At 49.3% G+C, this 24902-nt stretch overlaps 1 protein-coding gene across 2 annotated transcripts; it reads right to left on the reverse strand.

The window, feature by feature from the left end:
- Nucleotides 1-830: 830 nt before the first annotated feature.
- SNRNP70 (small nuclear ribonucleoprotein U1 subunit 70) lies at nucleotides 831-16770 on the reverse strand. Of its 2 annotated transcripts, none has more exons than XM_036833218.1 (10): nucleotides 16541-16770; nucleotides 15628-15784; nucleotides 14204-14266; nucleotides 14036-14090; nucleotides 8694-8758; nucleotides 8487-8549; nucleotides 7719-7800; nucleotides 4401-4502; nucleotides 1733-1820; nucleotides 831-1624 (listed from the first exon to the last, which is right to left on the reverse strand). In XM_036833218.1, exons 2-10 carry the CDS (start codon nucleotides 15772-15774, stop codon nucleotides 1000-1002), a joined length of 1290 nt encoding a protein of 429 aa, XP_036689113.1. In that variant the 5' UTR covers nucleotides 15775-15784; nucleotides 16541-16770; the 3' UTR covers nucleotides 831-999. The 2 variants fall into 2 exon arrangements, with proteins under 2 accessions (XP_036689113.1, XP_036689112.1); XM_036833217.1 differs by having other exon boundaries at nucleotides 831-1651; nucleotides 16541-16768.
- Nucleotides 16771-24902: the final 8132 nt, after the last annotated feature.

The raw sequence follows: 24902 nt of genomic DNA on the forward strand, positions 1-24902 counted from the left end.
CTCTAAATTAGCAATGTGATGTTGAGCATCTTTACCTGTGCCTGTTGGCCATCTCTGTCTTCTTTGGAGAAATGTCTATTTTGATCTTCTGCCCATTTTTGACTGGGTTGTTTGTATTTGTTATATTGAGCTGTATGAGCTGTTTGTATATTTTGGAAATTAATCCCTTGTCGGTCACATCATTTGCAAATATTTTCTCCCATTCCATAGGTTGTCTTTTCATTTTGTTTCTTTCCTTTGCTGTGTAAAAGCTTTTAATTAGGTTCCAATTGTTTATTTTTGCTTTTGTTTCTATTACTCTAGGAGTCAGAACCAAAAAAATTTCAATGCGATTTATGGCAAAGTGTGTTCTGCCTATGTTTTCCTCTAGTTTTTTAGTATCCGGTCTTACCTTTAGGTCTTTAAGCCATTGAGTTTATTTCTGTCTATGGTGTTAGAGAATGTTTTGTCTTTTATATGTTGCTCTCATGTTTCATTTCCTCACCCTTCTTCCTGCTCTCCAACTCAGACTAACAGCTTCCCTTTCACACAAAGCTGTAGCTTCCACTGAGTATTCTAATGCCTAAGCCCCATCCCCGCACCAAGATAGGGGTATGAACAGACGTATAAGGGATGTGTGGGAGAGATGTAAAAAAGGAAAGAAAGATACAAAGGGATCAAGGACCCTTAGGGAGGGCTTCCTTATCCCATCTGAAACAGCTCTGGCGTACTGGGGCTAGCCCCAGCCTTAGGTCATAAAGCTGAAGTCAAACCCAACCAAAGTAGGGCTATCAAAAGGCAGAAGGTGACACTCTTCTAGGGAAGGAAGGGCAGTGAAAAAACCAAATGCCCATTATCAACAAGAAATTAACTTTATTTTTAAATCCAAGAGACCAGAACAAACAAGGAGACTCCTACCCTTGGCTGGCAAACTTAGGTGGTGACCAAGGAGGTTTGGGGAGAGGACGGCAGCAACTGGGAGGGCGGGAACACGTCCGAGCCACCGGTGGGAGGCGCTCTTCACTCTGGCGCAGCCTCCATCAAATACCCGTTCTCTGGGGCCAGGTACCCGTCGCCTCCCTCGGACTCCATGTACATGTCTCGGCCGTCGCTGCCCAGGCCCTCCAGCCCATTGTCCTGGCCACCGCCACCCGCCCCACCTCGGGCCTCATCCCTGCCCCGTTCACCACCCCGCTCCCCCCGCTTGTGCTCCCGATCGCGCTCGCGATCGCGGTCCCGGCGCCGCTCCCGCTCGCTCCGGTGGCTCCGACGCCGCTCCCGATCCCGATCCCGGCCCTTCTCCTCCGGGCCGTCGGGGCCGTCAGGACCCAGCTCCCCGGGAGGCCCATCATCAGGGGGCGCGTCGCCGGCCTCGGAGGGCTCTGCCATGTCGCCGCCACCGCCGCCTCGCAGCTCCTCCTTGCGTTCCCGCTCCCGCCGCGCCCGCTCACGGCTCCGGCTGCTTCGCCGCTTCCGATCCCGGTCCTTGTCCTTGCTCCGCTCCCTGGAGCGCCGCCGCTCCTCCTTGTCACGACTCCGCGAGCGCCGCCGCCGGTCCCGAGAGCGGGAGCGTCGTCGTTCTCGCTCCTTGTCTCGCTCGCGGCTCCGCTCCCTGCGCTCCCGCTCGCGGTCCCGGTCCCGGTCCCTGTGGGGAAGCGGGGAGGGGCCGGGCCTGGAGAAGGTGGGCAGAGGTTTGCGGCAGGGCTCCCCCGCTGACCGCCCCCGTCCCAGGACACCGGCTGCCCAATCTCACCTCTCATCATAGCGGGAGGTGTCGTCCCGGCCGGAGTGCCGGATGTTGACGTCAGCGCCCCCTCTCCGGGTTCCGCCTAGGCCACCTCCTGGGGGCGGGGGCAGACCACAGCGGGTCAGTCCGGGCGGGGCCCACAGCAGGGCGAGCGAGGGGCGGCAAAGAGCGCGGCGAAGGCCACCAAGCACCTCTGCCGGCGCCTACGGGGCCAGGTGCTGTGAGGACCTTCTGCCGCACTTCTCTAACATGACACGCACGCTCTGCAGAGATCGGAGGACTTCCGCAGCGCGAGCTGGGAGCACCTGTAATCGACTCCAAAGCCCACCATCTTCACCACTACAGACGCCACACAGCCTCCTGGCAAATCCTCTCTTCCAGCCATCCTCACCCTCACCCGAAGGCACGGCAATGGCCTAACAGAAAACGTGATCTGCTCCAAAGCCATCAATGGCTCCCCACAGCCTAAAGGCAACGTCAGGCAGACGGCTGGTTCCTTCCCGTCTCTAGAGCAAGGCGCCCTGGCTCTTCATGTCCTAGGCATTTCCCAATCTCCTCATGGTCTCCATTTCCTTCCTGCCCCAGTTTTTGGGATCATTCACCTCTTTCCCTAGAATCTCATTTCCCTTGTCTAGTTAACTGCTACTTACCCTTCACACATTAACCCAAACAATGCTTCCTCAGTAAGCCTGCCCTGACCTACCAGATGAAGCCGTTCTCCACGACTCACATACATTTCCTTCTCAGAACTTCACGTGGAGTTTCCGATTTTACATGTACATGTGTGAGTTAACAGCTGCCTCTCCCACCAGCCTGTAACGCACCATCAAAGTCAGGACGATGTCTGGCTCTGCTCGCTGTGACTGTACGTGGTACAGCACCCAGGATATAAAATCGTATGTGCAGCAAGCAGTCAAATGACTGAACAACTATAAGGAGTAGCGGATGGTCTCCTCTTCAGATGGGGAAACATTCTCAGATAAAGCCACCTGCCCGGGGTGACTCTGCAAGCGAGGGCAGAGCTGAGACCCAGGAAGCTGCCCTCTCACGCACGCTTCTGCCCCACACTGCCTGGAAGGAAGCTTCGGCGAGGTGGGCTGGGGTTCCATATAAGGAATGACTTTCAGCAACGAGGGTGAAAAAGGAAAAGAGGCGGCCTGGATATCAAAGACATTCAAATAGGGACAAGCAACCGACCAGGCTTCTGGAATATCACAGGTATAGGGCAGAAGAGACTAGTGTTTTCAATTTTCAGGTCACAACCCAGCAATGGATCACATCATTAAATGTGATTGGTTGCAACCAATATATTAAAAATAATAATAATAAAGCAACAGAATATAAAATACTAGTACATACTGCCTGTAGAAAAGATAATTACTGTTTCATAAAACTTCTGTTTGGGTTAAATGTATTTTTTTGCATGTAGCAATGCACTGGGTCAAGATGCACCAGGTATCAGCATCAGCAAGTCGGAAACAGCAGACTCTGAAGGACTCGCTCCAACCCAGAGAAACCAGAGTGAGATAAGAACCCGTCTGTTAAGTTCAGAGACTCAGCAGACTGAGTGTGTGGTCTACTCAGCAAAGGCAAGTCAAGCATCACAACAGCGGGCTGGGAGGCAGAAATAAGAGCAGAGGGTACTGGACCCACCTGGGGTGTCTGCACAGGGAAGATCATTTTCTCTGACAACTGTGTCACTCACCCTCATAGGAGTTGGTCCTCAATAGCCATGTTTGGATGGCAGGACCTCAGCCCCAGGTCCACGTCCAATGCTGAGCCACTTAGATACACCCGCCCCGTAACGCAGAGAGACTCATCCAGGACTGGGCTGTGGAATGCCACACTGGGCCAGTGCGGAGAGACACAGTAGAGACCAGTCCACACGAACAGCAAACAAGGCAGAAGCAAGCTGCAGAAATGCCAAAGGTGGCTCTTGACCGTTCAGGTTTGGCTACCAGGTCCTCTTGAGGCCCACAGGCATCGCCTGTCTCTGGGCTCCAAAACACTGGGATTCTGTATCAACAAGGCCCCTTTATGCTTTAAGAAGCTCAAATGTATTTCTGGTGCTTGCTACCAAACTGACCTTGACTGAGATGGCTACTTACAAATTAGAGACAGAGAGTGGGGGGGCTGAATGCAGGAGTCTCTGAGGGCAGAGGCTATCTATGTATGTCTTGCTCTTGACTAGAAGCCTGGTACACAGCTGGTGATCAAACTGGCGTTTGCTGAATCAATGAATGAATGAACAAATGAGCAGGAGCAAAGTGTAAGTGGATGAGAGAGTGACTTTCACAAGCCCGACCGTAGGCCACTTGCCAAGCTGGCTAACTGAGATGCTGAGCTCACTGAACTCTTGCCGTTATTCCCACTTTCCAGGATGAGGAAAATGAGGCAGGAAGAAGGGAAAATCCACCAGCCAGGAATTACGTAAGCTGGAATCCGACCCCAGACTGGCTTCTCAACGTCAGTACTCTTGCTCCTAACTAGTAACCCAGAGTAAGAAACTAGACCAGGAGAAAGATGGTGACGAGAAAGGCTGAGCTAGACAGGGAGAGACCATGTGAGCAGCTAGGAGAGGAAGAGAAGACAGAAAGCAGCAGAGGGTACAGAAAAGAGAGGTGAGAAAGCAGCCGGCAGGACCCCGAGCCCAGCCTGAGCAGGATGTGCTCACCTAGCCGCCGGGGCCTCCAGCCCTTCACGGTGCGGCCCCTCTCCACGTCCACGAGGACTCTCCTGCCATCAATCTTCTTGCCGTCTGCGTGCTTGTAAGCGGCTGCAACAGATGTGGGGAGGGGGAGGGGGAGGGGGGGAGGAGTCCCCAGAGGGTCCTCTAGTCAGGCTAAGGCCCAGCTCTGTGGCATCCCCACCCCCCGGCCGTGTCCCCATCCACACACTTACACACGCGCACACACAGACACACACGCCCACCAGCCAGCCAGGCAACTGACAGCCAGACCAACCCTCTCCCAAACCAGGAGGGGCCTGCTCCGTCTCAGCACCTGCTTCCTTACCAACCCCCAATCACTATTGGGGGGCGAGACCACTCCCAGGCACCATCCTGACCCTAACCACCCCCCTGGGCTCCCAGGCCACTCCTACTCCCACTCGACAGAGCAGCCCCCTCCCGCCAAGGTGGCCAAAGTCGCTGCAAAGAAACTGGAGGTTAACTCAAGGCTGGACTCTGCTGTGGGGGAGGGTTCCTCCACAACCCCAGGCATGCACCCTAAAACATCATGCTGGGGGAGGAGGCCCGGCCGGGCCGCTCTGCACCCCAGTTCACACCGGTTTCCTTTTTCTGTGGTTTTTTTTGGGGGGGAGGGTGAGCGTGGGGGGAACAGACATCAGAACAGAAAATGAACCAGAAGGGGGTGGGAGAAATCTTTAGGAGATGGCAGGGAGCAGAAGGGCGGGTTATGGTGCTCCCGGGGGCCTGGAGGGGCCCCCTACAGCAGGCGGGGGAGAGGGCAAGTGGAGGGAGGCACGGGAGATGTGCGGTGCTACTGAACATTCCTGCCTTACCTGAGATGACTGCCACCCAACCCCGGCCCCTGTCCCATCTCACTCCACACCCCCAGCTCAACGCACGCCGGGAGGCCAAGCCCAGCCTGAGCCTCTCGGGAAGGGTGAGGAGTAGAGGGGGAGATGCGGGGAGAGGCACGTCCTGCTCTCGGGCAGGGCACAGCAAAGGACAGGCCTGATCCCCGGCCTGTCTCACGTGGGGCTGTCGGGAAGGCCAAAAAAGTCCCTATTTCCCACCCCCAGCCCTGGCCTAGGGGGTTGTCCTCAACCAGCCACAATACCCGGCCCCGCCCCAGCCCTCTCCCCCCCAAATAACAACCAGAGGAAGAGAAAAAGGTGCCATTTACCGATGCCGGCCTTGCGGGTGTCCAAACCGAGCGGGATGGGGGGGGCTCGGCAACTCCTGGGGGCCTGGCGAGGAGGCGGGCTTCCCGGGGGGGGACACGGGACCGCTTACCTGGAGCCCCCAAGCTTACCTGAGCACGCGCACAGACCCCACACCCACCACCACGGGGTCAGCTAAAGCTACAGGGAAGGGATTCTAGGGAGCCACGGAAGGGGAGAGGAACCACATCTCCTGCACCACCTGGAGACAGGCAGAGGAAGTGGTGGACCCCAAAGAAACCTTACGGAGGCCTTGAAAGAGGGGGAGACAAGGGTTAACATCAAGTCTGGGAGCTGGAAAGCCGTGGGACTATCTAGTTTGATTTTAAAAAGAAGGCTAGGGAGGCCTTAGCAAACCTGTCCACCTTCACCTTTCCCCAATAAAGTCCATGCTGAACTAGGCACACGCCCACCCCCTCTCAGCACGTGGAATGACTTCTCCACCTCGAACTCCACACTCCCTCCCACCACCTGCTTCAGCCCAAAGGCTGGCACCCAAGGGGACAGCCTTGGGGGTCCAGGAGATGGAGTGCTGCCCATGATCTGAGGCGGAGGGGCCGCTTGGCCCCTGAACCCAGAGGAGGGTGGTAGGGAAAGGAAGTTAAGGACTGGGAACACCGTCAAGCAAAGGAACCCTGCTCTGGTTGTGTCCCAAACCCCAGAAGAGGCCCAACCCGGGAGTAACAGCAGAGAAAACATGTGACGTGTGTATTTCTAGGCTTCACTCTCTCTCCCTCTCTTAGGTCTGTAGACAGTGGAAGGGTCTTCAGGAAAATCTACACCACCTTCTGCTGTTTACGGCCTGTCACTCGAACCCTCCCGCACCCCAGTCCCCAATCCCATGCACTCTGGAGAGCAGCTGGGCCGCTGGGCTCCACGGCCTCTCGGGAGGCCTCAGCCATGATAAGGCAGACAGGAGGGGGCAGAGCACCCCAAATCTAGCAGGCAAGACGATTCTCCAGGGCCACCACAGTGGCAGCCCCGCGAAGGCGCAGGGGCAGGGAGCGGAGGGCTGAAGGGTTCCATGTGGAGCCCTGGTCCCCGTGCATCCCGTCTTCAGTATTCCCGCCACCTTGCCACTGACGTCATGAGGCCAGGGAAGTCAGGGGGCTGGGTCGAGCCCAGCTGGAGAGGCCGGCTGCCTTTCCCGTCGGGGTTCATCTTTCCCCTCCTGGGATCAGCAGGATTACTGGAGAGCAGATGGATGGGGGCAGATGGGACCAAGGGCACCCAAACGAGGAAAGGGCTCTGGGTGCGGGGAGGCTGAGGGGGCGGCTGGGGATGGGAGGAGGGGTGCCTCGCTGCTCCTGAGCTGCCTGGCTAAGCTGGGCTGGTGTGCGGTGCTGAATGATCTTACCCATGATACAAACCCTTATACCAACCATACACTGAGGTGTTGTAAGGGGAGCGTAAGCATCAGCTGCAAGCCAGCTGCGTGGTGGCTGCAGTGACAATAAGAACAGTCAATTAATACGGCGGCCCCTGGACACGCCGCAGCCCTGCCCGCCCCCACCCACCCATCCCTGCCCACGTGGATGCCGCCGCGGCCTCAAAGGGGGCTCTGGAGACGTGGGGGCAGGCGCTGAACACGCCAACCGGCCCACTGCCCGCTGAGGAGCAGGGCGGGGGCCGGGGTGGGGAGGCGGAGGGTCAGGTGGCCCAGCCCCAGTTCAGCTGGGGGAAGAGAGGGCAGGTTCAAAGGCCAGTCCTCATTCTAACCTGGCCGCCCCCAACTCCGGGGGGAGGGGGGGACGGGGAGAGGCTCCCCGAAACTCCGACCCCTCCCCCCACCTCCTGCTAGCCCCAGCCGCCGCCCGGCTCCCTCCTTGCCCCTGAGGTTCAACGTGTGACACTTACCTCCCCGGGTTCACACACACACACACGTTGTGGGGGATTTTGGTTTTTGTTTTTAAAAAAACACGTATATAAAAAAAAAAAAGATATATCAGAAACAGAGGGAGGAGGAGAGAGACATTGCTAATGTCAGGTTTGGCAGGGAGGGGGGTGGGGACAGACGACGGGAAGGGGCTGGGGCAGCAGAGAAGAGAGAGGGTCAGAGGGCAGGGTGCAGGCGGGAGGTACTCACAATGCATGTCTCGCTCGTGTTCATACTCGATGAAGGCATAGCCCCGGGGCTTTCCTGACCGCTTACTGTAGACCATGTGTATCTGGGGGGCAGAGGTCAGCTCTGACACAGGGAAATCCCACCCTGTCAATCACACAGCCCGTATGCCAGGCCCTGGGCTGGGTGATGCCAGCCACAGACACCTCAGACCCTCTCTCCGTCCCTTCAAGGACCCAGAGTGACTGCTGCTCTAATGGCCCTGGGCTTCGCAGTTTATGTGCACGATGACCTCAAGCCCTTGCTACAGCCCAGAGCACTTAAGTGACTTTTAAATTAAATGAAGAAATGTCAGTTAAACATGAAACCTTGCTCTAAAACAAGAATCAACATACATTTTCTATAAAGGTATAGAGAAGACAGCAGATATTTCCAGCTCTGAGGGCCATACAGTCTCTTTCGCAACTGCCCCGACGACTCTGCCTTAAGGCAATAGCAGCCGCAAACAACAGTAAACAAATGGGCCTGGCTGGATACCAACAAAACTTTATTTACAAAAACCAACTTTGTAGTTTGCCGACCTGTGCTCTAAATCAGCAGCAAGTAGTCACTACCTCTTTGCTGTCCTTCTGCTGTCCCAAGTCTACCGCATGGAAGTGCAGTCAGGACAGCAACCCAGGCCATGGACTCCGAAGCCAGAAACGAGGCAATGCATCCTCAGGGCTGGGAGCCAGCCTCCTCCCTCCCTCCACACACGTCCAACTCAAACTCCCCGTGCCCCAGTCCACTCACTCTTTTGATGGGTCCGTACACCTCAAACTCTCTCCGGAGCTTGGATTCTGTCGTGTCATAGTTCTACAAGGAGACAGAAATGAAGTTAAGTGGGAGAAGCCCTCAGAACATCCCTGGGACCTAGTCTACTGCCCACACCCAAGCTCTCAGCAGTCGAGGGTTCCAAGACTCCTCTGGGGCTCCAGGGATTGGGAGCTGGGGACTCACCACTCTAGCCACAAAGAGAGTCTTGAAGGCATCACCCTGAGCATTGGGATCATTGTGAGGGTCCCCTGTGCAGGAAAAAAAGAATTTCTAAGTAGAAGGTGCCAACAGTATCGTAGAGCGAGACAGAAACAGACCGACGGGCAGAGACCCAGAACTTTTGGTCACCTGGCCACCTTGGGCATGCCCCTCCGAGCCCTGGTTTCCCCGAAGCACAGCAGCCTTCATCTAAGTGGCTGATTTAGGCTGACGAAGGGAGGGCGTAAGACTGACTTCAAGCTGACAGGACGGGGGCCAGCCGAACTGCCATTTCAGACGTATGTATCCTGAGGCCCAGGTCCCTCGCAGGTGTAACTAAGCGCAAAGGGGCATCTCTGGAGAAGCAGCCTGATCCCTCCAGGCGCTGAGCTTCCTCTCTCACCTGCACGGCCACAGTGCCACCCACAGGCAGGGCCTGCAACTGCAGCCCCAGGGGAAACCTGAGATCAGGCAACCCTAAGACTGGGAGTGGAAGCCTAGCAGAGGCCAAGCCCTGCTTTCTGCCCTATGCCCTGTGGCCTCAGGGAGGAACCCACGGCTGGTGCTGGAGCCCACAAGAGGCGGGTCAGATTCTTACTCCCAGCCTTACTACCGCCAGACCATTGAGGAATAATCATCTCCACAGACAGAAACCAGACTCTTATTACAAAACCAACTCCATAGGTGATTCTGATGGGTCAGGCCTGGGAAGAAAGAAGTCTTTTTCACCAAGTATGGTGGCCCCAGCACACACAATGGCTCTTGACTCCTGCCAGGGCCCCAAAGGCACCCTGCCCATTGCCAGTGGAGGCGGTTCTTCTACAATACAGTGCTACTTTCTGAAGAACTTGCCATATTCTATGAGAATGTGAGAAAAAGAATAACATTAATAATTTATTGAACACATAATTAGGCTCAGACACTGCTGGAGACTGAGACTTATTTACCATCATTTTGCAAATGGAAATACAACCAACCCCTGAGGCATGGAAGAGGAGAAGTGTCAGGCAGCAGAGAGGCCAAGCTCAGCTTTACATCCCAGCTTGACCTCACAGCCCAGGCCCCAGGCTGAACCCCCGCGTGTTAGCTTCTCAGAGAAGCCAGAGAATTAAAGGTCACAGATCTGTTTCCCATGAGAGAGGATGGCTGCAGACATAAACTAAGTTCAGGACGACTTTAGAGAATTTCTTGGAAAACAGAAGACTGAACCCAAATTTAAGGGAATGACTACCTGGAAACTGATGGTAGCCTTTGAAAACAACTCCATCTTTGTGCCTGCCCCTCACTTCCTCACCAAACCTCATCCCTTTGGGTTGTAATTTTCTGTGCCCAAATGTCTCAATCTGCATCCATTCACCCAACAGATATTAAGCACTTTGTGCCTGAAACTCCCATAGGTGCTGGGGATTCAACAAAGACAAAAAAGATGCCTGCCTTCTTGGAGCTCATCTGTTACTGGAGGGAGGCTGAAGGTAAACAAGGTAAATAAGGCAACCATCTAGTTCTATCCGGTAATAGCAGAGAGATGGGGAGAAGAATTTTAATGGGAAGGTCAGGAAAGGCCTCATTGAGATAACATTTGACCTGAAGTTGTATTTAACAGGAAATAAACCTCACACCACCAGGCAGCAGGTGGTTTAACAGGTACAGCAGGAGCAGTAGAGTGGGACCCCGATCACTGCCTGGCGGAGTGGACGGAGGCCAGACAGCAGAGCGCTGAGCTTCCTGATGGGCAGCCCGGAGGTGCCCGGCAGACAAAAGGGGAAACCACCCCAGGCACACCACACGAGTCTCTATAGTTTTTGCTTAACCAAGAGGCTCAGGAGTGTGACCACAGGTAAAAGCTCGTGCAGCTGAGCCAACAGGACGCACGTATCTGAGCTACAAGAGGGTGACAATGAACTGAAGTTGAAGAGGAGCTCACCAGTCACCATGCACACACCCTCACTCCACTCCGCTCCGCTGGCAACTCTGCCCTTGGGAAATCCTTGGTTAAAGGGATTATGTAGGTAGCAGCCCAGAGCAGGGACTCAAAGGACTGGACTGGGGAGCTGAGAAAACTCATTAGGCTTTTAGATGGCGAAGAAAGCATCTCAGAACTCTTGCTCTTGCTAAACATACCCGGCCTCCACAAACCTCCACCTTCTGTCTTAAAAGCGGGAGCAATAACCCCTGCTGCACTTGGAAGCTGTAAGTCAAAATCATGACGTATTCAATACATCAAGTGTTCAGCAAGGAGCAAGGTCCCCTTGAATGGTAGCTGTTAACTGTGACAAGGCACAGCAAGTTTCTGTACTTGGGGATGGAGGCTCTCAGGGGCAGAGAAACCCTACTATACTTGACCCATCCTTTTCTTTTCCTTTTCTTTCACAGGGAAGTTCAAACACTTAAGGAAACAGAGAACAGTGTAACGAACCCCTCCGAACCAGCTTCAACTATCACCACATGGCTACACTTGTTACATCTCTAACCCCACCAGGATTTTAAGTCAAACCCCAGATATACCACTGTAGTTGCTAAAAAAAAAAAAAAAAAAAAAAAAAAAAAAAGTAACAACAGTACTGCTATTACGACTTAAAAAGTTAACATTAATTCCTTAACTTCACTAAGACCCAGTGTTCAAATGTCCTTGACTGTTTCAAAACTAGATTTTTACAGCTGGCTCATTTAAATCAGGATCCAAACAAGCTCCACACTTACCATTTGGCTGAGGTGCCTTTTGACTGTTTAATCCATTTGGTTCACTCCCGGCCCCCTGCCACCCTTTTAACATTTGTTAAAGAAACTGGATCACATGTTTGTCCTATACAATTTCCCACATTCTAAATTTGATTGACTGCATCCTCAGTATTGTTTAACATGCCAGGATCCCATTTTTAAAGTGTGGAAAACAATTTCCAACAGGAGAAGTGACTTATCCAAGGCCACACAGCTGTAAGTGGCAGAGGTGGGGTTAAAACTCAGGTGGGTCAGAGATGAATGGATAAAGAAGATGTGGCACATATATACAATGGAATATCACTCAGCCATAAAAAGGAACAAAACTGAGTTATTTGTAATGAGGTGGATGGACCTAGAGCCTGTCATACAAAGTGAAGTAAGTCAGAAAGAGAAAAACAAACAGCGTATGCTAACGCACATATATGGAATCTAAAAAAACCCGGTACTGATGAACCTAGTGGCAGGGCAGGACTAAAGATGCAGACGTAGAGAACGGACTTGAGGACACGGGCCGGGGGGGCGGGGAAGGGGCAGCTGGAACAAAGTGAGAGAGTAGCACTGACATATATACACTACCAAACGTAAAATAGATAGCTAGTGGGAAGCAGCCGCATGGCACAGGGAGATCAGCTCGATGCTCTGTGACCACCTAGAAGGGTGGGACAGGGAGGATGGGGGGGAGGCTCAAGAGGGAGAGGATATGGGGATATATGTATACTTATAATTGATTCACCTTGTTCTACAACAGAAACTAACACAACATTGTAAAGCAATTGTACTCCAATAAGATTAAAACAAACAACTCATGTGGGACAGACTACAAGGTCTGTGCCCCAGCAGCAGAGCTGAAAGGTTTCCCAAGTTACCTGCTGCCAACAGTTCTGTGAGCCAGGTCCTACAGGAGCTGGGGCCACAATGGTGAGCAAATTCCATCCAAACCCTGCCTTCCTGGAGCAACTATGAACCAATGTAAGATAGATATTCACCAATGAATCCTTCCTGCAGACTGAAGTGACCAACCTGCAGCAGGACTCAGGGCTTTCAATGTACATGGGGACTCGGACCAGAGCAAGCAAGTCACGAAAGGCTTCCTTGAGGAGAGACGCTGACAGAGATACGAAGGGCAGCTCCATATAAACCAAATATCATGTGAGACCAAGGGAACAGCCCAGGCAAAGACCCAGTGACAGGAGACCATCTGGGAAGGAAGAGGCATGAGAAGAGGCCAGTGTTGGCTGGAGCAGGAGGGGAGGGGAGCATGGGCAGAATGCATCCTCAGTGGGCAGGGAAGGGACTCTGGTCTTTGTGCTGAAAGCAAAAGGAGGCTGTGTGGGAATTCCCTGGCGGTCCAGTGGTTAGGACTCTGCGCTTTCACTGCCGAGGGCCCGGGTTCAATCCCTGGTTAGGGAACTAGGATTCTGCAGGCCGTGCGGCGCGCCCTCCCCCGCCAAAAGGGTGTTAGCAGAGAAAGGTACAATCAGAGTTGTATTTTAAAAAGCCCCACAGAGGGAACTTCCCTGGCAGTCCAGTGGTTAAGACTTTGCACTTCCAATGCAGAGGGTGAGAGTTCGATCCCTGGTCAGGGAACTAAGATCCCACAGGCTGTGCAGCACAGATTAGGAAAAAAAAAAAAAAAAAGCCCTCCAGAACCTGGCGGGGACAGAGATGCAGGTAAACCCCATTAGACATTAGACTGCGTGTCCAGGCTAGAGGGGCCCTGGGTGGTGGACACAGAGAGAAGGCTCAGATTTGTGACAGGGATACGTTTTGGTGACAAGCTGGGGAAATAGCAAGAAAAAGTTGTTAAAAGCAAACTGGGTGGCCATGACTGAGGTCATGATTTGCAAAGCTGGATGACCATGTTCCAGCAAAGGAAACATCCAAAGACCAGGTTGTTGGGGAGAGGAAATCCTGATTGTGGTTTGGACACTGAGTTTGAGATGCCTTTGAGGCATCCAAGAAAAGACAGGAAGGCAGTGAGAGTCAGGGCTCAGACAGCTCTCATTTAGATGCCCAGCTTGCAGTTGTGAGGCATTTGCATAAGCTCCCTGAGGAATGGGCCACTCCAGGGAATAGGTTCTGGGTGAAGTGATTCACCATAGACGCACAAGTATAGGAGGAAAACCCAAGCCCTAACTAAAAAGGCCTCGCCCTAACAAGAAAGGGCCATTGGAGGTTGATATGCGACCCTCTTGTGAAGTCTGGTCAATGGCTACAAGGTCCCTATCCCAAACTCTAATTCCTCCTGTACCTGGAAGAGATGAAACATCCGCAGTCCAAGGATCAGGGAGCTAAGGTGGAGCCAGAACTGCCTCACTAGCCGGGACCTCACTGCCTCACCCTGTGAGACCTGGCTGGGCTGTGGGAGCCTCTCCAAGTCCAGGCCCCTACAGGAGGCAGCCCAAGGTACCGGGCTCCTTTCCTGCTCACCCTTACTCCACACTCCCCTGCTTAAATGCCTAAACCAAATACAGTGCGTGGCAAATGGTGGGGTTAAAAGAGTGAACTGACAACCTGTTTTCCCAAATTAAAGTCTTGGGGTGGACTGGCGGAGAGAAACACAGGAGTGCTTGAACGAGAGATGAAACGAGGAAGGAGAGACTTACACATTTTTAGCTCTGTCTCGACTTCCTGCTGTCGCCGCTCAATCTTTTCCCGTCTCTGTCAGGAGAAAGGTAGACAACTGAATACAGACAGAAGTGCCCTGATGTCAGGCAACATCCTGAAGAAAGAGGCAAAAAAGGATGTGGGGCCAGAAGGCAGACACTACATACCTTCCTCTCCATGCGCTCCTCCCGAGTTTCTGCTCGAGTTGGAGGAGGGGCATCTCGAGGGTCCTGGGAACAATAAGAGGTGACAGGGTGGGAGGGACAGGGGACAACAGCATGAGACACCCAGCCAGGAAATAATAAATATCTTGGCCACGCTCCCCTGCGTGTTTACACACACGCGTGCACAAACAAACATGGACAGTTCCCAGGCACAGATCAAAGCACGGTCCATGGACCAATGCTATCTGTGAAATCTGTGAACTGTTACTGGTCTGCGACAAGAGAAGTAGAGAAGCCAGGAATTGGTATTCAGAAACTTCTACAGCAATCTGACAGAGGAGTTTTATGCCCGTTGAACTTAATAAAAAAATTTTGAGTTTTTACTTTGTAGTCTTTCTCTAAAAATACTAGAAAAATGAAAGAAACTCTCTTGTATTTATCAAGAACATCAACCTGCAACATATTTGTCCTCTGTCATAAACAGGAATCGGGACCAGGCCTGAAGCAAAAGGAGCTGACAGTGCAGTGCTCAGAGGTAAACAACTGGACACCTTCTGAGGGCCAGAGCAGTTCCTGAAGGCCTCAGCAAGCTCTCATCAAATAGTAACTGGCACATAACCCATGTCTGCCACTGGCCTGTAGCGATTAAATTAGTGTAACTGGAGAACAACATTTTCCAAGTACCAGTTCAATGAGGGTGGCAAATCCCACTAAAGAGCCAATCTTCTGTCATCTCGCTACTAACTTCTGCTCTGCAACTTCCTCCATCTCCCCTTTCCCACTCAATGCCAGAACTTTCTTCTTCTGACTTCTGGCAGCATTTCTCAGGTGTTCTCTGATACACCTTAAGAGGTGGAAGTTGTTATCTCAATTTCACAAATGAAAAAACTAAGGCCCAAGAGCCCAAGTCATTTATTCAAGTTTATCCTGAAAATCTCAAGCCCACGGTCTTAAGCAGCCCATCACCTGGTGCTAACCCTTTACAAATATCACCCTGTTAGTGACAAAAATGGTAAATATAATAATAAATATTGACATTTGCTGACTGCTTAGTATCAAGCCCCGTGACATAAAACTTCCAGTTATTTCTCCGTCAATATTACAGCAAAGATACTAATATCCCCTTGCTGTAGATGAAGCGATCAAAGCACTACGAGGATGCACCACTTGCCCAAGGTCACACAGCTGATAAATGGTGTGCCAAGGTCTACCTAACTCGAGAGCTTGAATCCTCAACTGGTAGTTACGGAACTTCCACAAAAACCAACAAGGGATGCATTATCAACCCCAAGCAAGACTGGGAAACTGAGCATAAAAGTCACCTGCCTAAATCACCCAGCTGGAAAATTGGCCAGGGACTGGACTCCCCAGTCCAGCCCCACGGCCTCCAGAACCCAACCCAGTCCAAGTCTGCTCAGTGAACTCACCTCAAACTCTCGGATGTATGGCGCAATGCCACAGTAAGGTTGATTGTGGTGTTTTTCATGTGGCAGTTTCTCCAGGGGTGGCAGGTACGGGATGGGGTCACGGGGAGCAAAGAGAGCCAGAAGGTTGGGTGGCAGGAACTGGGTCATCTTGCCAAGTCTAAGAGCAGAAGCAGGACCACATTATATGAGGGTGGGCTGGGAGAGATGAGGCCCCTATAACCCCTTGACTTCCAAGGAAAGAGAGAAATAGGGGCAAAATCTCAGTATCAGAACAAGTTCTGTAGAGGCACAGAGTGTTCCTAAGCCACAGGGGAAAGGAATAAATCTGAAAGAGAAAGCAGGTTTTGGAGGGAAGGCTGTGCGAAGGTGGGGCGAAGCCGGTAAGGGAAACAAAGACTGAAAAAGGGTTTCTGAGTAGTGAAGTCTCAAAGTCCTGAGCAAGGAACTGCGGGGCTGAGGGTCCCTGGGGGCTTGTGGGGGCATCAAGGATCCTGAGAAAGGAGGTCCAAGGCAGTGGCGGCTGGTGGTCCCATTCCTTGGATAACAGGTTATGGGGCGAGGGTCGCAGAAAATCTCCGATCAAGGAAGGGGATCAAAAGTAGCAAACCTCAAGCCTGGGAGTTGTGGGTAACAGATCTGGGCCCCACAGGCGAAATGAATTATGGGTAAGGGTCGGTGGAGGCGAGAAAAAAAGGCAACACACCGCAAAGGCCTGTGGGTAGTGGCCGCTGAGGAGGAGGGGGACTATGGGAAGAGGGCCTAAGTGACCAGAGAACTCTGGATAAGGGGTGCAAAAAGGTGCTGTGGCAGTGGCGCGGGAAGGGGACCCAACCGCGGGGAAGGGACTGGGGCACACCGCAGGGGCTTGTGGGTAGCGGCCCCACACCCGGTAAGGCCACTAAGTCGCACTCACCCGCCGCGCGGCGCCCTCCTCGGCCTAGCGACGGTCCGGGGGCTCGCGGCGGCTGCGGCGGCCCCTCAGCAGCAGATAATCCTGCTCTGGCTTCGACTCTGGCGGCGTCCGCGTCCCTCAGTCTCTGTCGCTCGCCTACCGCGCGTACCAGGCCGCTGCTCACGAGCCCGCGCGGCTTCGGCTCGCGACAGGGCAAGGGGTGGAACCAGCATCAAATCCCTCCGCCGTTCGCACTGCGCACGCGCTGCGCGAGTCCATCACAACTCACACACGGGGAGCCTGGGGCCGCCGTGGGCACTGCGCACGCGCAAGACCACTACCCCGCCTTCCGGCACCCTAAACGCCTTTGCCGCGGCATGCTGGTGGTCACAGTGCGCACGCGCGCTTCGCCCCAAGCCGTCTTCTTCCCCCTCGCGCTCTGGGATCCAACCGCCTCTGTCCGCGAGACTCCTCTCTATGCTCCACCCCTTTCCCTCACACACTTCCCGGATCTTCCGCGCATGCGTGTATCGACATGTAGGGCGCTTTACCCTTCCGCCGTTTGGCAAAGAATCCCTCTGTGAACGGTGTGATTGCCTAACCTATTAAATCAGTAAACTATTCATCGAGCGCTCAATGTGTCCTCGGCCTTGTTTGGACTCTGGGATATAGCACGTGACTAAAGCAAAGTCTTTTCCTTTTTGGAGCTTGCATTGTACTGAGGGAGACAATAAAGGCATTTTAAAAAATAAATTTAATTTCATATAGTGGCCAGCACAATAAAGAAAAATAGGGGAGAGTAGGGTGTTGGCAGTGAAAGAGGAGCTATGTTAGAAAGGATAATGGAAGGCTCTTCTGAAGAGGTGACATTTGAACAAAGGCCCGATGGAAAGGAGATCGGGGCGGGATTAACAGCAAGTGCAAAGGCCCTGACTTAGGAATGATGGCAGGAATCCCAGGTGGTTGGCCAAGAGAGCAGAGAACTGGTGGCCATGTTATTTAGGGCCCTGTAGACCTGTAAGAAGTAAATATTTTAAGTTTTTTTGATAGATGCAATTGGCTGTTTAATAATACAGAAATTATTACAACATTTAAATGACTAATATGTTAAAAATATTTTGACATATTTGCTTTATGTATGTATATGGGAACTCTGAACTATTTGTTTTTGGAGCTTTTCCATAATTCTAAAATTATTTCAAAATAAAAAGTCTAAAGAAAATAAAGCTAAACCTGCCTTAATAATGTTTTTTTTTTCTGTACCACTGGAAAGTAAATTGCTGCGGCACTGCACCTCTAAATACTTCACCATGCATCTCCTAAGAAAAAGGCATTCTTCTACATAACCACGGAACTAGTTTCACCTCTTAGAAAGTTTATCCAGTCCCTATTCAGATTTTCCCAATTGACCCACTAGTATTTTGTTTTAATCTGAACCAGGAGCCAATCAAGTTTCATGCATTGTATTTGGTTGTCATGTCTCTTTATTCTCTTTTAATATAGAATACAGACACACACACACATGCACACCCACACACACTTTTTTTCCCATATTTTGTTGGTTTTTCCCCAGAGTTCAGACCAGTTTCCAGTAGAATGTCCCACATTCTGGATTTGTCTGATTGTTTCCTCATGGTGTTTAGTGTGTTCCACAACCTCTGTTTTGCCTATAAAATGGAAATTGAGTCTGAGGTTTGAATAGACTAACGTTGAGCATTTTTGGCAAGAATGTTTCCCTGGTGATACTGCGGACTTCATATTGCATCACCTCTGGAGGTGCAATAATGTCAGAGAGCCCCACTATTATGATGCTGAGTTTGACCACCTGATCAAGGGGCTAACTGATAGATCTCTCCTTGTAAAAGTACATTTTCTCCTTGGTAATCTAAGCAGAGAGACTTTGCCACTGTTCCCCAACTACCTCATCTCTCACCTCATGGTTGTAGCAGCCATTGCTGATCTTTGACTGAATAAAGTGTTACATGGGGGAGAGGGCAGATTTTTTTTGAAAAGAAATAGGAAGTCACTAAAGGGTTTTGATCAGGAGATGGATAGAACATAAGTTGCATTCTTAAAAGATCACGTCAATGGCTGGGGACAGAAAAATTGAAGGGAAGAGGCTGAAGGGGAACAGGCAGATGTTTAGGAGGCTACAATTCCCAGGGAAGAGATGATGGCTTGGACTAAGATGGTAGTGTTACCAAACTCAGGTTCAGCTACTTGCTACTGGAAAGTCAATACTCCAGGGACAAGTGTTGGTAGGAAAGGAAAGGTTGCTTTATTCAGGAGGCCAACAACCTGAGGAGAAGGTGGACTCATGTCCCAAAGAACCAACTCACCACTGCCTATCAGGGCACAAGAGATTTTATTTTATTCTATTTTATTTTATTTTATTATTTTATTTTATTTTATTTATTTTAGCTGCACCACATGGCATGCAGGATCTTAGTTTCCCGACCAAGGATCGAACCCATGCCCCCTGCAGTGGAAGAGCAGAGCCTTAACCACTGGACCACAAGGGTAGTCCCACAAGAGCTTTTTTTTTTTTAAATTAATTTATTTTTGGCTGCGTTGGGTCTTCATTGCTGTGTACGGGCTTTCTTTAATTGTGGAGAGTGGGGGCTACTCTTCATTGCGGTGCGCAGGCTTCTCATTGCGGTGTCTTCTCTTGTTGCGGAGCACGGGCTCTAGGCGCGCAAGCTCAGCAGTTGTGGCGCATGGGCTTAGTTGCTCCGCGGCATGTGGGATCTTCCTGGACCAGAGCTCGAACCCGTGTCCCCTGCATTGGCAGGCAGATTCTTAACCACTGCGCCACCAGGGAAGCCCCACAAGAGCTTTTAAAGGGGAGTTTCAGGGATGTATAGGCAGAGGGAGGGGGTTACATGCAGAACACCACAGTCAGCTTTGACAATTATCTTGAAATTGGTCATGCAGTTGTCTGACCAGCATCATCTTGATTGTTTTAAGTACAGTTAATCTTCAGTTCCAGAGTCAGTTTGTTCCCATTTCTTTGAGGCCAGTTCTCGGAATTGTGGAGGATGAAGCAGCTTATGTCATGGCTACAGCCTGGTTATCATGTAGTTAACTTCTTCCACCTGGTGGGGGTTTTGGTATCTGCAAAACATCTCAAAGGAGATGACTCAGAATATTATCAAGAGCCCTTGAGGAGGAACTAAAGGTCCTTAACTTTGTTTAATGACTAAACAATTATTATTTTGTCCTGTTTGACTGCTTTTCTTTGCTTCTGCATTTTTTTTCATTTTTCTGATGAAATTTATTCTTTGGCTAAAGTTTTTTACAGACAGGAGGCAGGCGGAGGACATGGAGAGGGGGTCTGTTCTGGGAAGACCCCATAGGGTCCTGCCCCGTTACAGTAACAGTGAGGTGGAAAGGAGTGGTAAGATTCAGGATCTACTGTGAAGGTAGATCTCACTCAGTTACTATAGAAGTGGAATTAGAGTGTATGGGAAAGAGGGACGTTAAAAATAATTCCTAGAGGAAATTAAGGAGACAGCTAAATGCAATGTGGGATCCTGGATTAGATTCTAAACCGGAAAAAGAACATTAGTGGAAAATTGTTGAGATTCAAATGAGGTCTGTACCATTGGTTAATGGTATTATACCCTTGTTAATTTCCTGACAAATAATTGTACTATGGTTATGTAAGTTGACATTGGTGAAAACTGGGTGAAGGATATATGGGAACTCTGTACTATTCTTTGCACCTTTTCTGTAAGTCTGAAATGATTTTAAAATTACAAGTTTAAAGAAAAAATTTTAATGAAGCTAATCTTCCCTTAATAATAATAAGGGGTTAGATTTTCATACTAAGCGAAGTAAGCCAGACAGAGAAAGACAAATATCATATGATATCACTTATATGTGGAATCTAAAAAAAATGATACAAATGAACCTATTTACAAAACAGGAATAGACCCACAGGTATAGAAAACAAATGTACAGTTACCGAAGGGGAAAGGGGGGAGGGTTAAATTAGGAGTTGGGATTAACATATACACACTACTATATATAATAGATAACCAGCAAGGACCTACTGTATAGCATAGGGAAGTATACTGAATATTTTGTAATAACCTGTAAGGAAAAAGAATCTGAAAAAGAATCTCTCTATATATGTATACATGTATAACTGAATCACTTTGCTGTACACTGAAACTAACACAAGATTGGAAGTCAACTATACCTAAATAAAAAATAATAATAATCCTCACTCCTAGATTTGTAGACTAAGCAACTGGGTAATTGGTGGTGCCACTGATTTACAGAGGGAAGACGTGGGGAAGAGTGGGATTGTTGAGGAGGACTTCTGGGTTTGGACACGTCAAAGATGTCTGTTTATTATGATATACAATAATTATACAACTGCAAACTTTTTTTTTGCCTGATTGTTAGTCATAATAAGAAGGGTACCTATTTGGCATATCCATATCATAGGCAGAAATTTCATTCGTACCTGAGGACTTAACTTGAGAAGATCAGTCTGAGAGTCATTGGATTCTGAACTGTCAGAGCCATGGCTACTACAAAAAATAATAAATTACTTCAATTTAAAAAAAAAAAAAAAAGATGTCTGTTTGACACTCAAGTGGAGCTGTGGAGTTGAAAGTTGGAAGATATGGCAATCATGGAAGAGTTTGGGCCTGGAAACCTAGATTTGGGAGTCATTGGAATAGACATAGTATTTGAAGCCATGTGACTGAATGAACTCAGTTAGGAGAGGAGAGAAGATGGAGAAGGGAAGACATCTGAGGACCAAGTCCCAAGGCCCTCCATCAGAATTCAGATAAAGCAAGAAGACCCAGCAAAGGAGACTGAGTAGGAGTGATCACAAATGTAGGAGAAAAACCAGGAGAGTTGGGTGTCCAGGAAGCCAAGAAGGAAAGTGCTTCAAGAAGGAGGCAGTGTTGGGCTTCCCTGGTGGTGCAGTGGTTAAGAATCCCCCTGCCAATGCAGGGGACACGGGTTCAATCCTTGGTCCTGGAAGATCCCACATGCCGCGGAGCAACTAAGCCCGTGAGCCACAGATACTGAGCCTGTGCTCTAGGGCCCGTGAGCCACAACTACTGAGCCCGCGTGCTGCAACTACTGAAACACACGCGCCTAGAGCCAGTGCTCCGCAACAAGAGAAGCCACAGCAATAAGAAGCCCACTCACTGCAACGAAGACCCAACGCAGCCAAAAAAAATCATTAAATAAAAAAAAAAGTAAAAGAAAGAAGGAGGCAGTGTCAAGATATGGAAGCAATCTACGTGTCCATCAACAGATGAATGGATAAAGAAGACGTGGTGTATATATACAACAGAATACTACTCAGCCATAAAAAGGAATGAAATTTTGCCATTTGCTGCAACCTGGATGGACTTGGAGGGCATTATGCTAAGTGAAATAAGTCAGACAAAGACAAATATTGTATGATATCACTTATATGTGGAGTCTGAAAAATACAACAAACTAGCGAATATAATAAAAAAGAAGCAGATTCACAGATATAGAGAACAAACTAGTGGCTACCAGTGGGGAGAGGGAAGGGGGCAGGGGCATGATAGGGGTAGGGGGAAAAAAGGGTTATTATGGAACTATATGAAATCACTTGTGTGAAACTTTTGAAAATTGTAAAGCACTATAGAATTTAAAGAATCTTTCATTCAATAAAAAAAAGAAAGAAGGAGGAGGATGGACCTAGAGATTATCAATACTAAGTGAAGCAAGTCAGACAGAGAAAGACAAATATCATATGATACCACTCATATGTGGAATCGAATTTTTAAAAAATTATACAAATGAACTTACTTACAAAACAGAAACAGACTCACAGATTTCGAAAACAAATTTATGGTTACCAAAGGGGAAACACGGAGGGGAGGGATAAATTAGGAGCTTGGGATTAACATACACACACTACTATATATAAAATAGATAACCAACAAGGACCTACTGTATAGCACAGGGAACTCTACTCAATATTCTGTAATAAACTATATGGGGAAAGAAACTGAAAAAGAATGAATATATGTGTATGTATAACTGAATCACTAAGCTGTATACCTGAAACTAACACATTGTAAATCAACTATACTCCAATAAAAATTTTTAAAAAAAGAACACAGGAAAAAAAAAAGGAGGAAGAAGAGGCAGTGTTCAGAGTGTCTAATGCTGCTGAGAAATGCAGAAACATAAGGACTGAGGTTTGGCTACCATAGATGACCTTGACTAAACAATGAGAGATGAAGAAGAGACCTCAGGTAGGGAAAAATCTTTAGAGAAGTTTTGCTACAAAGGGAGCAAAGAGAGGTGATAATAGCAGGAGAGGGAAGTGGAGTCAAGGAAAGTTGGGTTTTGGGTTTTGGGGTTTTTTTGGCCATGCCACACAGCTTGTGGGATCTTGGTTCCCTGACCAGGGATTGAACCCATGCCCCCTGCATTGGAAGCGCGGAGTCCTAACCACTGGACCTCCAGGGAATTCCTTTTTTTTTTTTTTTCTTTAGGATAGAAAAGATGTTAAGATAGAAGGTCTTATAGCAGAATTGTCTGCTGATGGCAAAAAAAAAAAAAAAAAAATTAAGCATATACTTATCGTATAACCCAGCAAGCTCACTCTTAGCTACTTATTCAGGAGACCTGAAAACTTACATTCACAAAAAAACATGTACGTGATTTTTATAGCAGCTTTCTCCATAATTGCCAAAAACTAAATGAAACTCAAACGTCCTTCATATAGGGAATGGATAAACACATGGGCACACATGCCTTGGAATAGTACTGAATGTTAAGTAGGAAAAAGAGTCGACTCTACTTCAATAAAAAATAAAATGTAGGGACTTCCCTGGTGGCACAGTGGTTAAGAATCCGCCTGCCAGTGCAGGGGACACGGGTTCAAGCCCTGGTCCGGGAAGATTCCACATGCTGCGGAGCAACTAAGCCCGTGCGCCACAACTACTGAGCCTGCACACCTAGAGCCCGTGCTCTGCAACAAGAGAAGCCACTGCAATGAGAAGCCTGCGCACCACAATGAAGAGTAGACCCCGCTCTCCACAACTAGAGAAAGCCCGCGCGCAGCAACGAAGACCCAACGCAGCCAAAAAATTAATTAATTAATTATTTTTAAAAAAACCGTAAAGGATAGAGCTACTGATACAAACAACAGGAATGAATCTTCCATGCATTATGCTAAGTGTAAGAAGCCATATTGAAAAGGCTACATACCCTATGATTTCATTTACACTTGACCCTTGAACAACACGGGTTTGAACTGCGCAGGTCCACTTATACGTGGATTTTTTTCAGTAGTCAATACTGCAGCACTAAACGATCCGGTTGGTTGAATTCCTGGATGCAGAACCATGGATATGGAGGAACCACAGTACTCAGATTTTTCAATTGCGTGGACTGTCAACACCCCTATCCGACCTGGAGCATTGCTCAAGGGTCAACTATATTTGACATTCTGGAAAAGGCAAAACTACAAGAGCAGAGGGAGAGAAAACAGAGCAGTTGTTTCCAAGAGCTGGAAGTGGGGGAGGCAGCTGACTACAAAGGGAAGGAGGGAACTTGGGGGGAGGGATGGAAGGTTCTATATCTTTACTATAGTGGCAGTTACATAACTATCCGTTTGCCAAAATTCATAGAAGTGTACACTATAAAGGGTCACTTTTATTGTATGAGAATTAAATCTCAATAAACTCGACCAAACAAAAAAACTGGCTTCCCCAAATTAATTCATTAATGACAAAGGGAAAAAAATAATAACTTTATAATGGAGAAACCCAGCAGACACTAGCCTAACCAAGTGATCAAAATTAATGTCACCGGTGACAAGATATAGCAACATCATGTGCCCCCAATATGATGTGATGAGAAGGGAACTTCAACTGTGTGGCATCCTCCCTCCCCGCAAAAAACTATAATCTCAATCTTATCAAGACAAGACACCAGATAAATGCAAATTGAGGGACAGTCTGCAAAGTAACTGACCAGTATTCTTCAAAAGTGTTGAGGTCATTAAAGACAAGGAAAAAGTAAGAAACGTTTGCAGAATTGCAGGAGACTAAGGGGACATGACAGCTAAATGCAACGTGGTACCCTGGGTTGGATCCTAGAAGAGAGAAAGGAAATTAGTGGGGAAATGGAGGCAATTGGAACGTCATTTAGTCAACAGCATTGTACCAGTGTCAATTTCTCCGTTTTAACAAATGAACCTTGGCAATGTAAGACGCTAACATTAGGGGAAACTGGGTGAAAGATATCACGAATTCTCTGTGCTATCTTTGCCACACTTTTGTAAGTCTGAAAATATTTCAAAATTAAAAGTAAAGCAAACAAAAAAGATCGTATTATAACACAGGAATGACAACATGATACCGAG

Source organism: Balaenoptera musculus, chromosome 19 (assembly GCF_009873245.2).
Source record: "Balaenoptera musculus isolate JJ_BM4_2016_0621 chromosome 19, mBalMus1.pri.v3, whole genome shotgun sequence".
Classification (NCBI taxonomy): Eukaryota; Metazoa; Chordata; class Mammalia; order Artiodactyla; family Balaenopteridae; genus Balaenoptera; species Balaenoptera musculus.

Excerpts from the sequence above, each read along its gene's own strand:
- SNRNP70 (XM_036833217.1), bottom strand. The coding sequence starts at position 15,774 with ATGACCCAGTTCCTGCCACCCAACCTTCTGGCTCTCTTTGCTCCCCGT. Across the intron at positions 8,759-14,035 it reads CGAGACAGAGCTAAAAATGT|GGGACCCTCACAATGATCCC; the intron begins GTAAGTCTCTCC and ends TTTCCTGCACAG. Across the intron at positions 1,652-1,732 it reads ACCTCCCGCTATGATGAGAG|GCCCGGCCCCTCCCCGCTTC; the intron begins GTGAGATTGGGC and ends CACCTTCTCCAG.